The 16,280-nt window shown below is 39.4% G+C and overlaps 4 protein-coding genes across 4 annotated transcripts; 1 reads left to right on the forward strand and 3 right to left on the reverse strand.

Moving 5' to 3' along the window:
• Window positions 1-1,792: 1,792 nt before the first annotated feature.
• On the forward strand, window positions 1,793-4,296 carry MELLADRAFT_23250 (uncharacterized protein; the record flags this gene model as incomplete). Its single annotated transcript, XM_007403679.1, has 6 exons — window positions 1,793-2,383; window positions 2,459-2,604; window positions 2,683-2,910; window positions 2,995-3,532; window positions 3,611-4,025; window positions 4,109-4,296. Coding segments are annotated over 6 exons (2,106 nt in total), but the record flags the coding sequence as incomplete, so codon positions are not given.
• Window positions 4,297-5,664: 1,368 nt separating this feature from the next.
• Window positions 5,665-6,240, reverse strand: MELLADRAFT_58677 (uncharacterized protein; the record flags this gene model as incomplete). The annotated part of the gene is made up of 3 exons (XM_007403884.1): window positions 5,665-5,797; window positions 5,886-6,020; window positions 6,119-6,240. 3 exons carry the CDS (start codon window positions 6,238-6,240, stop codon window positions 5,665-5,667), a joined length of 390 nt encoding a protein of 129 aa, XP_007403946.1.
• Window positions 6,241-7,664: 1,424 nt separating this feature from the next.
• Window positions 7,665-8,519, reverse strand: MELLADRAFT_28422 (uncharacterized protein; the record flags this gene model as incomplete). Its single annotated transcript, XM_007403883.1, has 3 exons — window positions 7,665-7,855; window positions 7,931-8,071; window positions 8,186-8,519. Coding segments are annotated over 3 exons (666 nt in total), but the record flags the coding sequence as incomplete, so codon positions are not given.
• Window positions 8,520-12,757: 4,238 nt separating this feature from the next.
• MELLADRAFT_101347 (uncharacterized protein) lies at window positions 12,758-15,437 on the reverse strand (the record flags this gene model as incomplete). Its single annotated transcript, XM_007403882.1, has 7 exons — window positions 12,758-12,833; window positions 12,936-13,021; window positions 13,103-13,181; window positions 13,272-13,761; window positions 13,833-13,912; window positions 14,229-14,593; window positions 14,676-15,437. 7 exons carry the CDS (start codon window positions 15,435-15,437, stop codon window positions 12,758-12,760), a joined length of 1,938 nt encoding a protein of 645 aa, XP_007403944.1.
• Window positions 15,438-16,280: the final 843 nt, after the last annotated feature.

Below are 16,280 nucleotides of genomic sequence, written 5' to 3' on the forward strand. Positions count from 1 at the left end.
GTGATTTGTTCAAAGGATTTGCAGAATCCTTTGTTGTCAGCAGGGGTCAACTGACTTTCAACCTCCCAGGTGATAAGGGGAAGATGTGCTTGTTGTGGCACCTCTTTGATGGGTTGTTACAGGGTCTAAGGAAAGTCTTTTGTGTGTGCACGTCGACGTGCTACAAGGATATTTACATGGTGGAAATACTAGATGATAAACAATGGATATTACATCAAGGCTAGACAAACTCGCAGTGAGTGGCCAAGGATTTCGAGCCCCAAAGGCCTTTTCTGGTTATCTCATCATCCACTTGATTGATTAAGAAATGTGAAGTTGGAGGTTTTAGAGGGAGTGATAGCGCATGGTTTCCTCTTGGGGGGCGCGGACAGGGCTACGCGAGGGACTTCTTCAAGCTCAATCATCTCTTTATGAATGGTCGCATCCTATCAGATCCTATCTCCCTCATGCTGAGCTGCTCAAGTATGACAATAACCAGCACTAACCCTATTACGCCCCAAACCTTACCAACGAAACAAGGGAGGTTCCAAATTCCAATGCCATCCTGATCCCTTTCCCCGCGAAATTCTATGTACACACTGTCGTTTCATATACGCCCACGACTCCACCCACCATGTCCATAGCCCTCACAGAAATCACGATTGTTCTGTGTGAAGGTTTGTAAAAATGTCGCAATCACTTCAATGGTGCTGTGTAGACGAAAGACTTTCCTCATAAACTGTAAGAGATCACATCATTTGTAACGTCCTGATCTCTCCTGAGCCTTCTATGGACATCTGGGATTTCAACCAGGTAATCCTTTCGTACAGCATTGGGGTTGGCGTTGTCCTATATCATTTTCTACGCCTAGCTCCATCGTGGCCTTGATAGATGTGTGTTATTGCACAAGCCGTTCATTTTAACTCGGTGCGCACGTATCGCCTCCGGCTGTAGTTCCTGGTAGACGGGACCTGGTGCCTTCCCCGTTCCAAAGAGGATCTACCTATTCTAAGGCATAGATCCTTAAGAACACTATCAAATGACCTGATTGAGCCTACGCCCCATGTTCAAGCGTGGTATAAATTCTCTTAGTTCTTTGAAACTCCCGCACTCGGCTTCAGTTTCAACGCTTCTTCCAACTACACTCTTTCTCCTACAGCTCTTAACTTCTTGTTTCCAAGTACCAGTTTTCATCAGTTTTCAATAGGTTTCGGTCAGGGGTGATTCATCGTGATTATCGAAAGATTTATCTTCCACTCTTGAAGCTCTTTAGCATTCTCACAAGTTGATCATTTATTCCTTCACAATCTCGATTCTCCGTAAACCGAGCCACGTAGCTTCTCGAACGCTCTTGGAACACATTATCTTTTCTCTACTATAATATCTAGTCATATCAGTAACCACTCTCGTTATTGGCTTCATCGAAAGTCTTTATTCTTTTTTTGTGCGACTCTCATTTTATTCTTGATTATTCATTCATATCACACAGACAATCATCTTCTCTTCTCACAAATTCAATCTAAGAAGAACTTACAAGTCACAAGCGAAGAGACCTTTTCCGCTTGGTTGGCATCATCATTTTTTTTCGATATTCACAATGTCTTCAATACCTTCTCGCTTCGTCGTTTGTCTTCTGATCTCCATCCTCACCGTGTCAAACTTTGTTCGTCCTTCAATCTTGGCTGTGAGGTCTCCTCTGAATGGTTTACCGAAATCCCTAACGCGCTCAAACGACCTACGAAGGAGAGAAAGAGCATGGGGTGGATACGTTCCACATAATGCGGCTTCAACCGGCGTCTTTGGAGGAAAGCCATTTTTACCCTTTTACGTTCCAACCGGCTCGAAGGTAGTCTACGCGAATCAGCATTCCAACAAATTAAACTTCAATGGTCACGGGTGGAAAAAATCATCATCCAAACACGGTAGTGGGCAAGAAACTACTCATCCGGGAGATTCAGTTGAAATAAGTTGGACAGGTGAAGAAATCGAATACTTTGGCTTCAAGGCTGGAAAAGAAGGCAAGGGAGTCAGCAAGATCGACATTTACCTTGATGGAACTCTTCAACCTAGAAAACATATTCTGGACTGCGGAAGTGGAAAGACCTTTCAGGAGCAATTGATCTTTCGAGCGGCTTACCTGAAGCCAACTAAACACACTTTGAAGATTGTTCACGAGGGTAAAAAGGGAGAATTGCTTTCGGTCTTTGCATTTGTAACGACTGATACCACATCACACCAGAGCAAGGATTCCGGTGACCTCACAAACCTTTTATCCGAGCCCAAGCTACGGAAAGCCAGACGAGCTACATCCGATCAATGGACTTTGGCCCAAAAGGGTACTACCGGAGTCGCGGCGATGCAATTAAGTATCATAAGTGACACGGAGGCTATCATTATTGATAAGGTATAGGTCTTACTACTTCTTTTACACCTCTGGTCGTAGCTCATGCCTTATGCCCTTTGTTTTGCAACTTCACAGGTCGAACACAACCCATTGATCACTGATGGTCACCCAGCATGGGCCGCAATTTACAATCTCGAGACCAACGAGGTCAGAGCATTGAACCCAACATCGAATTCATTCTGCGCCGCCGGGAGCTTTTTAGGAAATGGAACAATGATCAAGTTAGTCTCACATTGAAACTTCAAGTTTGATCTAAGCAAAACAAAATTGATAGATTGTCTTCACCTTTTTATCATCAGTGTTGGAGGAAATCCAGTGGTGACGGACATAACAGGCGCAGCTGACTTTGGAGATGTAAATGGAATCCAATCCATTCGATTCTTCACTCCTTGTGATGGTGGAAACTGTGATATTGAGGAATACCCGGAATCAATCGCCATGACCAGTGCAAGATGGTACCCAACTGTGATTCGGATATCCGACGGTAGTGTCATGATCGTTGGAGGTAGTAAGAAGGGAGGATGGAAGTCAGTAGAATACATCCTCTTTTTGATCTTGTTATCGTGATTTCCTTGTAGGTGAAAGAAGACACTGATTTGATCCAAAAACAGGAACACGGCTGAAGTTAACAACCCAACGATCGAATACTTCCCGCCTAAGAAGCTCGACTTCGCTCCTCAGTCTCCCCAAGTCCCCATCCATTCACCTTTCTTAGTGCGAACTCTATCCTCAAACCTTTACCCTATCGTAATCGCCCTTCCAATAGTCGATACGGTCTTCATGGCCGCCAACAATGATGCGATGCTTTACAACTGGCGTACTGGTGTTGAGACGCCTTTACCAGCTTTTCCTAATGGGGTTCGTGTCAGCTATCCGTTCACTGGGACTGGAATCCTCCTCCCACTCACCTATCGAAATGATTACGAACCCGAAGTCTTGATCTGTGGTGGAAGTTCTGTGCTTGATAGTGCAACTGATCAAGAAGTCAAGGTCTCAACTCCGGCATCAGATCAGTGTGTACGCATGATACTTAATGACCGAGGAATCTCAAAAGGTTGGGAAGTTGAACATATGCCTGATCCTAGAGTGATGCCCGATGCTGTTATCATGCCGGATGGTAAGATCCTCATTGTCAATGGAGCAATGACTGTAAGCTCCTTCTCCAACATATGAAGCATTGTTCAAACCTCACACAAAATTGATTTTTACCTCTTCACGATATGTAAGGGAACTGCCGGTTACGGAAATCTACGGGGTGGCGTCGGTGCATCCAATGCCGATAAACCAGCCTATACACCAGTCATCTATGACCCTGCAGCACCGGCTGGTTCTCGCTTCAGTTCTAAAGGCCTACCTACATCAACTATCCCTAGGCTCTACCATTCTGTGGCGACACTTACATCAAGTGGAAAAGTCATGATTGCGGGAAGTAACCCTAATCTGGATCGAAGTACATTCAAGTACCCAACAGAGTATCGTGTTGAATGGCTTAGCCCTCCATATATCGGTAGTGCAGACCGACCAGTGATTGATGCTGTGCCCTTGATAGCAAACTTTGCGCAAATTGTCCGAATCAAGATGGCTGCCGGAACTGATTTGGTAAAGAAAGATGTCAAAGTGGTCGTGATGGACTTTGGATTTGGTAAGTCAGAAATTTCAAAGATGCGCAAATGATTCAGTGTCGTATGCAAAAGGTGCTGAGAGTTTGATTTCCTAACCGTACAGTTACTCATGGAGTCCACATGAACTTACGATCGGTCGAGCTCAAGTCCTACCCAGCCAGTGCTCCCAATGAGCAGATTGTGCAGATGCCAATCACAGCAGAAGTATACCCACCAGGATACGGCTGGATCTTTGTACTCGTTGATGGAATTGCCAGCGAAGGTCGACGGATCATGATTGGTAGTGGACAACTTTAATGGCATCACTCGAAGTTATATGCTAGTCAGAAAGTCAAAAGTCTCATCAAATAAGATGTGGAGGATTTTCTTGACTTTCTTGAATCTTTTTTTTATCATTTATGTTTTGAGTGAAAGTCTTGGTTTATGTGGCAGTTTTTCCTTCGTACCTTCGGTTTCTAGTCATCTCTTTTTAGTTTTTCTATCTTTAGTTTTTTTGTTTCTGTACTATGATCAAGGGAAATGATCCGATTTTAAGGCTTTTTTTCAAACAAGGACAATTCAACATCATGAGTCTGAGACCCCAGTATGGTTCTCTTTTTGTTTTCTAATGCTTCACTTGATGTTTTCTAGAAAGAAAAATATGGACATCAGTCTTCTTGATTTCTACTACTGTTGTAATTGTGACGAGAATACAAACTGTAGCCTGCCAGATTATCATGATGTCCCCAATGAGCCTTGATAGAAGATACAATATAGCATTAAAACGGCCTCAATAAAAAAGGACGAAGTATACTTCTTGATAAAATCCATTGTCCACTTTCTCAGTGCACTCAAATTTTGTTCATGATATCCATATATAAGAAAATTCAATATACACCCATATATTTCAGAGGACAATTCAGCACATTGAAAAACTGATTATTGAGCCACAAAATGAGCCAGCAGTCCTGAAAAAAGTTCTACACCTAAGACTAAGAATTGAGAAATGTTCTAGATGACCATATCTTTATATATTTTTGTAAAGAGGACATTACATTCTAGAAAATCTCATGAGTGGGCTCCTTTTGACAGGTGTTGAAGAACCCCAAGAGAGCTCCAATGAAAATACTCAGCTGAAAACATTTTGTTAGGGATCAAGGGTATAAGATCATCACTTCTAGAGCTTCACAATGAAAATCAAGCGCGTTCTTTAAAACACGCCTGCTCAATTTTGTAACTTTGATTCCCTGATTCCCATCCGACTTCAAAGTTGCATTCCCAACATTTTCACCCACGCATTGCACTGGTAGGCTAAGTATGATATCTCATTTTAGACGCGATACTTAATCCTAACACTACATCCCTTTGACGTAATGAATAAAGAGGCCTGAACGATTTTGATGATCAATTAAGATTGGACAACAGATAATGAACTAAACAATTTTGATCAGCAAAGAAGACGCACTACATTGTTCATCGACATATTTGACTTTAGGAAAAAGAATACAAAGTGTATATTGAAAAGACGTTAGACAATCACTTGAAAACCTTCAAAAAGGATCATCGTACAATCATATATCGTATTTGTGGTGTACGAGTAAGATGAAGAATACTAATCACATAATAACATTGAATGATGTCACAAGGACTTTGAAATGATGATCAATGATTCATATCAACCTAATTCTTCCTAAGGAAAAACTTTGAAAAAGGTTGAGATTGAATCTCATGAGAATTAGAGATCTTAAACAATCCTGAAAAGTTATAAGGAACATTAGAAGAAAGCCCAGTAGCAGATTTCACCGGTCTTGATCTGCATTACAAAAGAAAGATCATCAAACCTAAAATCATTATCTTCTTCATATATAAATCAAAGGAAAAAGGAAGATTAAATCACTTACGGAGAAGTGGGAGGTCTATTAGGACCATAAGATTCAACACCTCCACCTTCCTTAGGAGCTTTTTGTGTAACGAAATACCCAGCAACTAAAATCACACTACCAATAATAAAAGCTAAAGGAAAGACAGCAGGATCTCTAAAGACGCCAAAAAAAGTTAATCACAAAAGAAAAAGTTAATTTGGTGATCAAGACAACATAACATCTAAGATCCGATTATAAACAAAAAGACTTACTTTCGAACCGCTTTAGATAAGTGAGAAGGATTAGGTTGAGTATTGCCTGTTGATTTACTAGCTCCTGTAGCAGGATGAGAAGCTGAATCGGTTTGATTGAAATGAGTTAAACTTCCTAACATGATGTACTCTGATGAATTGTGTTATGTTGAAGTGAAGTGAAGTGAGATTGTCTAGTGAGGATGAGTTGACCGAGTTTACTATTTTTGGTCAACTAGCTTGATCGATTTATGCAATTACCAATGACGTCATTCATAAAACGTCACCATTTTCTTATAGCACATAAGCCATCTTAAATCGAATCTTCATCCAAACATCCAGATCATCCCAAGACTATGAATTGAGCTAAAATGAGTTTAACCCTACTTTACCTTCTTGATGACCATCAAGAGAAGCTTCATGGTAATCAGATTCTAACAGATCACAGAACCCAAGCCAAAGGGGTTGCCTCATAAGTTGTAACATAGATTCTAATTTCAATTTCCCACCAAGCTTGAGCTCCATATCTTTTTGCTCAATGAAATCCAATCCATCATCATAAACCAAGAACCAATCATCACCCCTCCAAACCCTCACCACACTCTCGAGTCTCCCCACACAAGACTCTCAAAGTTTCCTTCCTTCCTTCTTCAAACACACACACACATATATAGAAAATCATATATATATATATATATAAAATAATACACGTAAAAGAATTATATATAAATGAACAACGCTCTATAAAAACACAATTTCTTCTTCAAAAAAAAAAAGGTTGAAAAAAGAAGAATCTATGAAATCGAATTGACAAAAAAAAACAATGATAAAAGAAAAATCAAAAAACAAAGACAAAGACACAACAAAAAAACAGGATGATGATCAAACAATTTATCATAACAACAATCAATTAATCAATTAATCAATCAATCAATTAGAAAAAAAGAAAAGCAAAAAAGAAAAAGACATCAATTTAAAAAAAATCAATTTCAAACTTCAACTTCAATTTTTAATTCCTACAAATCCAAACCATTTCGAATCAGTTCCAATTCCAATTCCAATTCCAATTTGTTTCTTTCCTTGATATAGTTTTGAACAAAAAATCTTGAACTCAACTTTTAATAAATAAGTCAATAAGACTTCATAAACAAACACATATTGACGATAATTTGCAACCATAGACATCCTTTGTTCCCTACAATTTTGGTCAAAAAAATTATGGATTTCCAAATTAATCAACTCATCATTCAAACTTTTTCTTCAAAAAAAAAAAATGGTCATCAAAAAGAGATAAAAAAAGAAATTCTTACCTCATTTCATTCACTAGAGGTAAAATCGGATTCTCTTGTAAAACCGAAGGAATCTCAGATAAACAATCACAATACTGAGTTTCCAAAAACGAAGGTAACCCGATCCTTTTATTCCCATTCCCATTCCCATTATCCCCATTCCCACTATTCCCATTGCCACTATTCCCATTCTCACTCATCCCAATCATAGTTTGAATTCCAACACCCATCCCAATCCCAGTAGTAGTAGTGGTTTCACTCTTAGGACTTTCAATATCCATCCATTTCCTTCCTTTCCTAACCACCAACGTTTCCGAAACCCCTCCATCTTCTTCAATATACATAGCTTTCAAAACTTCCGTCATCACATCAACAGCAATAAAACTACCTGTTCTACCTACTCCAGCTGAACAATGTACAATCACCGGTCCTGATCCATTTCCCATAAGGTTTTCAACAGACTTGAGGGCTTCCCCAGATTGGTTTCTATAATCTGATTGGATTTCTTCATTTAATTTAATCACTTCCTTTCCCATCAATTTACATTTCTCTACTAATTCAAGTAACTCATCAGCTGCAGGTGGAACATCAAAATCTGGCCAGTTTCGATACTGAACATGTTTAATCCTTCTAGCAGGTAACTCAGGTCTGGTCACTCTACTCAATCGAATCGTCGTGATCACTACTGATCTTCCAATCGGTAGATTAGGTGTAGCTTCTCCTTCTCTTCTAGCCATATAGGTTTCTTCATTCACACTAGCTGCAAATCCAAAGAAATCATCCTTTTCATCTTCTTCACTCTTTCGGATCCCTTCTTCTGGTTCGATACTGATCACAATCTCTCCATACCTTCCACTCCGTAAATAATCTCCACATTTCTCTCGTCCCGCTTCATGTCGTTTCGTCAACATCACAATCAATCCGACATCTTGTTGACAGACTACAGACCAAAAATCATCAAAGGTGGATGCCAAGGGTCCCTGGGTGGCTATATAACTCCTTGGTGATACTCGTTTCTCATCTCCCACTTCGAATTTGATCAAGGAAGCATTCACATAGTCTGTTCCCGCACAACTGCCGTCTTGTCCGTTGAGTCGAATTCGTGCATGCTCCCAGGGCCAAATGTTCTTATAGCTGCGAGCATGAAGTGAGTGAAGATAGAAAAAGGTTACGTAGCTTTGAACATTAGTGGGAGATCATGTGTAAAAAGGTTTTGTTCAGGTTACGTACCGATTCTTGTAGCCAAGTTCAACACCAGCACTAATACTGAAAGGATGTTCAGATGAACCATCTAATACGCCACCTTCACAAGGTCCGGCAACAGGCACCAAACAAGCATCACCACCCGAACTCCTGATCTCCGCTCTCTGACTACTATGCCATCTCATCACATCTTGTAATCGACGTTGCTCTGCCATCTCAATATCATGAAACTCATGAGCCAATCTTCGAGCCCGAGCTTCTTCATCCTCTTGTAAGAGTCGTTGATAAAATCTTGGTAAGCGTGGCATATCACGCTCTGGAAACTTCAGCTTCGGTAAGCGGATTGGGGTGAGATTTTTCAGTGAGACATCCAGTGAGAGATGCTCATTGAGTTGACGAATGTTATCAAAGAATGGGTTCACGGCTGCTCTGGCGCGCGGAGCAGGTCGAGCACAGGTTGCATAATGAGAGGTAGATTGGTGTTGAGGTACTCTCGGTGTTGAGTCAGAAGAAGTAAAAGATTCATTAGGTCGTTGATCAAACGCCGCTGGCGTTCTCGTAAACATATCGATGGTCATAGATGGGCGATGTTTGGTAGGACGAGTACCATTGAGAAGAGGACGTGAGGCAGTCGAGGTGGTAGGTGAAGTAGTCAAAGAAGGTGGCAAAGAGAGTGACATCCGTAAGTTATTTTGAGAAGATAATGAGATATTTGCAGAATCTCCAGCAGTGCCGGAGGAGGCAACCGAAGCATCAGTTTCACGATCCGATACAACATTCTCGATCAATTCAATAGCATCTGAAGATCGAGTAAATCCATTAAAGCCACCCGAGAGCCAATTCAATTCGCCATTAAAACCAGCGGCCTCGAATTTTTTAAGTATCAAAGCAAGTGGATGTTGTGAAGGAAGCGTCGAGACCGAAGACTCGGCATCCAAAATAACAATCCGTTTGAGACGTTGAGGAGAAGAATCTTGTGGTCGTGGTAGAGGTTGCGAGCTTTGAGGAAGAGCAACAGCGGTACGAAATCGAGAGAAGCGCGCCTTGTCGGATGGAGAATCGAGAGTGGCTTCAATCCTGATAGATCAACGTGGAAAACAACATCAAGGAGGTAATTTTGAAGAAAGGTATTATATGTCCAGAGAATGGAAAGGGAATGTAAACAGATGAGGAATAATATACGTCAGTGATAGAGCAAAGAACCAATGATATCAAGCCACTTATGAACCAGAGAAAACTCAATGAACAAAGCTTTTAAACTGACCGATCAACACCATACATGGGACGTTTGAGAAGTGTAGTAGGTAAATTGAACCCTACACTGTCTTTGATTTTAGATCGAGAATAGGCGCTAACGTTTCGAACGTCCAGGACAAGTAGATCATCCGGGGTGTTTTTAAGCCAATCAATGAGCTGAGGAGCCGAGATAGACTTGAAGTGAGATGGGATGGTAGAAGGATAACGATTCTGAGCTGTTGTACCTGTACTACTGGCGGAACCAGGCGGTGTAAAGTTCGAGAGTGTGATGGAGGAAGTTGTTTGAGCAAGAGCTATGCCCGACATGGTCGATGGTGATACGAGTTTAGAGGGAAGCGAAGGGATGAACGGAGATGGTGGATTGAGTTGGAAAGGTGTAGATGAAATCAGATCAGAAGACTGGTAAGCTTGAGGTAGGTTGAGAAGATGCGTATGTCCAGTTTTATCGTCAGGTGTGGTAAGAGTGTGAGTTGAGGAGATAGCTGAAGAGCTTGCGAGAAGGGAGAAAGGGTTAGGTGTGCCGATGGGAGCGATAGGAGGCGTAGTTGATGAAGTCATTGATGAGCCTTCTGAATGAGTTGAATAGGCTGAACGAGGACCGATGCCCTTGGAAGCATTCCGCTTAGAAGGAGAAGATCCTGATCGAGCTGATGGTGAAGTTGGACTTGGAGCTGAATGTTTAGCAGGACTACAGCTCAAGATTGCGATGGATAATGGATCAGGTTCTGAAGCTGAACTAGATTCACTAACCGTCCTACTTGGAGATTGAGATTGAGATTGAGATTGAGATTGAGATTGAGATTGAGATTGAGATTGAGATCCGATGGCAGGATAGACGGTTCTAGCGAGTGGAGTTGTTCGACGAGAATTAGAAGGAGTTCTGACTGGCCTAGGAATAGGAATAGGAATAGGATTAGGAACAGGGATGGGATTAGGTGTTGTTGATGTTGTTGTTGCTGTTGAATAAGATTCAGGATGAGATGTCAAGACTGAAGAGAAATGATTAGCAGAAGAAGGAGAAGAAGGAGCCGTTGAATTTGAAGTTCCAGAGAGTGATTGAGCTGAATTGAGAGTAGTAGTAGCAGCAGCAGATGAAGCACCACTGTTAGCCGATTGAAGTTGAGTTGATTTGATATTATTAATCATTAAGCCATGTGGTGCTGGTGGTGGTGATGACGTTTGATTTGATTGAGATTGAGATTGAGAAGTTGAAGTATTAAGGTGAAGTAAGTTATTTTGATGATTGTTTTGATGATTGTTTGAGTTTGAATTAGGATTTGGATTAGGATTGAGATTGAGATGATGATTGATGATCGATGACATAGGATTGATAGCATCTGACATTACTTTTTGAATAAGAAATCCTTTGATGATGATGATGATGATGATTAGTGAGTGTTGACTCTTGAGTGTTGAAGTTGAAGTGGATTTTGAGTATTTTTCTAAAATCTGATATTTGATAATGTAGTAAAATGGTGTTTTAATAAAATGACTTGTATGATCTTGGATTTATAATCAATCAACCCTTGATGATGTAATCAAAACCATTTCATCATCATCATCATCATCATCATCATCACAGCACTAAGTTGAGCATCTATCTCTTCTCACTTTTCTCCTCAAATTCGATCATACACTTTTACTTTTACTCACTTTCCCCAACCGAACTATCTAATCTGGATCTACTCATCAGTCAAGTCCTTTCTCTTCTTCTCTGCTCTGTTCCTTTCTGTTCTGTACCATCTTCTGTATTTAGATTTAGATTTTCTAGATTACATACCAATTCTCAAATGATGACGACGATTTTGTTGGTTAAGTAAGATCTTTTAAAAAAATTCTGACGTCATTCTTTCAAAAAAAAAATCAACCTTACTGCACTTTAGCACACATCTGGCCAGTCATCCTTCATTACACTGTCACTTCAAATCAGCCTAACACTCCCAGCAAAAGGTAATTTTCCCAAGGAAAAAATGATTACATTTAATGCATCTTTAATTAAAAATGCTGGTTTAATGCTGAATAATGCTGATTTAATGCTGATTTAATGCTGATCAAATGCATTTTCAATCATTTTTTGCTCTAAATGTATTCATTTTTTACTTGGGAAAATTACTTTATGCTGGTAGTGTAACGTACTCTAACTGCTCCTCCTTACTTTGTACAACAGCCGTCTGTCAAAACCACATGATCAGTAAGAGTCAGTAAGTTATAGGCAAGTATGTAGGATGATATGTACTTTACTTTTAACAAGATTTAGATCTTTCTGTATCTATGCAAAACCTTTCCAAAAGAAGATCAAACACTTCAGTGAGTTCTGATCAAATTGATACAGTCATTCAACAAAAGCTTACCCCAAACTGCCGGCAAAACTCGAGCAAATTGGCGGGGAATTTGGGACAAGCTTTTCTTAAATGACTGGAAATAGATATCAAAACCATGATCTCAATCCAAGTCCCACACTGCTTCTTGCAATAAGTTTAGATCTCAAGCTACATACCATGATCTTCATTCTTAAATTCATCTCATCATTCACTTTTGTACATCAAATCAAATCAACAAATCTCAATTTTTCATATTCTCATTCTCATTCTCATACAACACAAATCCATCATCTTTCTACAAACCTTGATAAACTCTTCATACACTACAACAACCTCTCAAATCAATCAAAGTGTTTTGTTAAGTGATTTATTATTTTGGACCATGCAGTGATTCCATACACACTTGACTTAATCAATCAAGCCTTGAACCCCGATCATCGGAGATCTAAACCATAAACATACATAGAAGATCCAAAGGTCCGGTTGTCAAAACGAAAGTCAAACAGGTACCTTCAATCTGATCGGAATCCATGTCAACTTTACCACATTAATCTTGACCGCATCTCAAATCGACATCATGAAAATTCAAACTAAGTCATCTCTCCAGAAACCCTTTGTTCTTCTTCTATGACTTGATCTTCTTCATCTTCATCTTCTTTTCTACCTCTACCCATTCAAAAAAAGACAAATCAAAAAAGTTGATCATCCTATTCTTGTGATCTAAAGATGAATAGCAAAAAAAAATAACTTTGGTTTTGATGAACTTACAAGATTTCAAGTGTTAACATCAAGTTTTTCAAATTCGCTAATGTATCCCTAATATCGATCACGGTCAATTGACGATGATACATCATCTAATGATCACAACCCACAGAAAGAAATCGATCAGGTCGTCCATCTAATGCATTCATATCTAGGAGTAAAGAAAGATGTACCTGTTCAATATCCTTATTTAAAAGAAACACTCCATATTCAAATCTATACCGATCAACACCTTTATAGTACAAAGGAAACCTAAAGAAAACCCAGACCAAATCAACTAAAGAAAGTCAGTGAATCGTGAGTTATGATCAGCACAAGAACTCATGATCCAAAACCACTCACGATCTTGTCCCTCTAATCAATGAAATCCTATCAGTGATCAAACACCTAGATCCCATCCAAGTAAGTGGATAAAGTAATGGAATACTCAAATAAAACGACAACAACTTCACCAATCCTACCACCAATCCTAACCCAGATGAAACCTTTCGTTCTTCTTCTTCTTCTCTTTCTGAATTAAAGAATTTCAAAAGATTCGATTGATTGATTAAATTCATGTTAGGTTCTAATCTGATATTCAATATTGAAAACGTTAATCGTTCAGGAGTTAATTCAATGGGATAGATTAATGTCAAGTTTTGAATTAGTTTAGATCGGATTCGTGTTAATGATTTCGTGATGAGTTGATGGTTTGGAATTAATTCGGTTTCTAGTTTCGATTTCATCGAGGTTAAATTCGTTGAGATTAAATCAGATAATTTGTTTCGTGCAAGTCGGTTTGTTTCTCTTCTTTGTCGGATCATCTCTCTACGATCTAATATTGAAGTCTTTACTGGTAAATTCATTCATGAGCTTCTGTTTGGATTCTGGATCTCGGTGGTTTGATACATCTCATTGACTCACAGAGTTGTAATCGGCTTTGGTTTTGCATTTCTTCTCGATCAAGCTCATCAAGTCGATGTTGCATTTGATCCAGTTTTCGACTCTGAAATCATTCATCTTAAGCTAAATCAGTGAGATGTAGTAATTGCAAAGTATACTCAAAAGGAAAGGAAATTGACCAAATTGAATGAGCATCGCTCTCGTAAGTCAGTTGAGAACCATCGATCGATCTTACATTCCAGTTCAAGTGTTTCAAGTTTGACTTCATCCAATTCAAGGTGTTTGTCTACCAATCTTGTTTTTTTGGATTCGATTTGATAAAAGTCCCCCAGAAAAAGTAACATAGCCAAAAAAGAGTTTAGGAAGATGAAGACATCAATTAAAACATGCTAGGTGTAGCTGAAGATCATACTCAACTTGATCAGATCTTCGACCGCAAAAGTTTTTGTAAGGTTACGATCATAATCTGAACAAGATGGTTTTTTGCCATCAGATGATTGATCGAGTTGATTGGGAGTGGGCTGGACTGATGAATGTACTGTAATTTGAGTTGGTTGATTGGCATCCTCAGAAGTTGAAGGATGGATGAAAAGTTCAGCACTGCACTGATCGGTTGAAGATTCTTTTGGATTTGCTTCATCATCAGACGCGTATCCATCCAGTTCATCACCTGTGGTATGATGAGTTGAATCTGACTGATCCGAGATTCTGTAAACATAGACTTTATCGTGAGTTTTGAGGTATAGTTGATTCCGCTTTTGATTCGAGATCCTATCCTGATCCTATATGAAAAGATGAGCAAAAATCGTTTGAAATCATGATATAACATATCTTGAATCTTTAACATGATTTTTTTTGACTCACATTGACTTTTCTTAAAGTATTAGGATAATCAAAATCAATTTCCCAAGTGAGTGTAGGCGTAAATTGATGATTTGATGAGATCGGACGATGATCAGATTCAGATAAACTAGAATCCGGATGATTGATATGTTTTTGTTGAATGATCTTTTTGGATGATCTAGGATAAGTAGGACGAGTAAAGAGAGTGAGAATCAAGATTCGATTTCGATCAATGAATGAATAATGATTAATCAAAGGTTGAATGGAAGGTTGAAGATGTTGAAGATGACTTAGATCGATTGAGAATCTTGGATTGTTGGTACTGAATTGAATCTCAGTGATCAGAAATGGTTTAGATTCATAAGTTGGAATTGAGATGGTTAAATACGAATCCAGTAAATGTGATTTGATGAATTTATTTCTAGTTTTTTGAATGAGTGATTGGTTTCGATCAGTTAACGCATAAGTGGATGGTTTGATTGAATTTGATGTTGATGATGATGATGGTTGAGGTGAAGGTGAAGTTAGAATCTTTGAGTTTGGTCTTAGAAAGTCTAATTTTGAATGATTCGAATATGGTTCTGAGTTGAAATCTGATGAATGAGATGAATGAGATGAATGAGATGAATGAGATGAAGATGAAGTTGTTCTTGTTGATGTTGAAGTAGTTGAAGTTGGTTTGATTTCTGATTTAGTTGAGATTGATAAGTTTGATAAGTTTTGAATGTGAATAGTTTGGATTTTAGTTAATTTAATGAAATCTTCATCAATCCACTTTGGCATCTTGTTCTCGTTGATTTGGTCTGAAATTGTCGTCTTTGTGAGTTAGTATTGATCCTATGTGTTCTGTTGCTGCTGTTGTTGTTGAGTTTGATAAACAGTGAAGTTGAAGTGAACCAGTTCTTGATCGATTGATTGAATTTGATCGAGACTCTTCTTGTTGACATCTTCACTGGATGTCACAGAATAGATGCTTTTTACTCAAAAACCGTCACTCTGATTGTATGGATCATCCACAACTTTAGAAATTCTCATCTGACTGTCTCCTGAGTGGACGTCCACCTACCCATTCTCAAAAGAGCAGTCAGGACAGTTGAAGCTATGAAGATTAATAAAGAATCCTTCCTTCTTTACTTACCATGGACAAGTTCCATGATCACTTTGCCAAGATCTTCTCAGACTTCGGACTTTCGAATGCGATTCTAGCTGGCGACTCACCTCTGGACTTGAGATCAGATTCTGGACATCGTATGCTCGGATGACAAATTCAAAGTGCAATTTTAATGAAAACACCAAGTCCATATCATGTCTCATGCGAGCTCGACTGGCGACATGACGTCATGGTTATACGGCCCTTCGGACTTCATTGACTTAGAGGTGTGCTCAGGTCTTCATCGCGACCATGCGGTTCAAAAGAGCCTGTTCTGATTGATCGAGAAAAGTTGGAATCTAAAGCCTGGTCCTCACAGATGGCAGTTGTTTACGTATACATCCACAAGAGCGCGAAAACCCGAAGATTTCTTGCGAAGAGTTTCAAAAGGCCTTATGATACCTCAGCTCTGCGTTCCCGTTATCTGATCGCATCCCGATGTGCCCTGGAAAACACTAACATTTGCTGAGCAGTAG

This window comes from Melampsora larici-populina, assembly GCF_000204055.1.
Source record: "Melampsora larici-populina 98AG31 unplaced genomic scaffold MELLAscaffold_1, whole genome shotgun sequence".
Taxonomy (NCBI): Eukaryota; Fungi; Basidiomycota; class Pucciniomycetes; order Pucciniales; family Melampsoraceae; genus Melampsora; species Melampsora laricis-populina.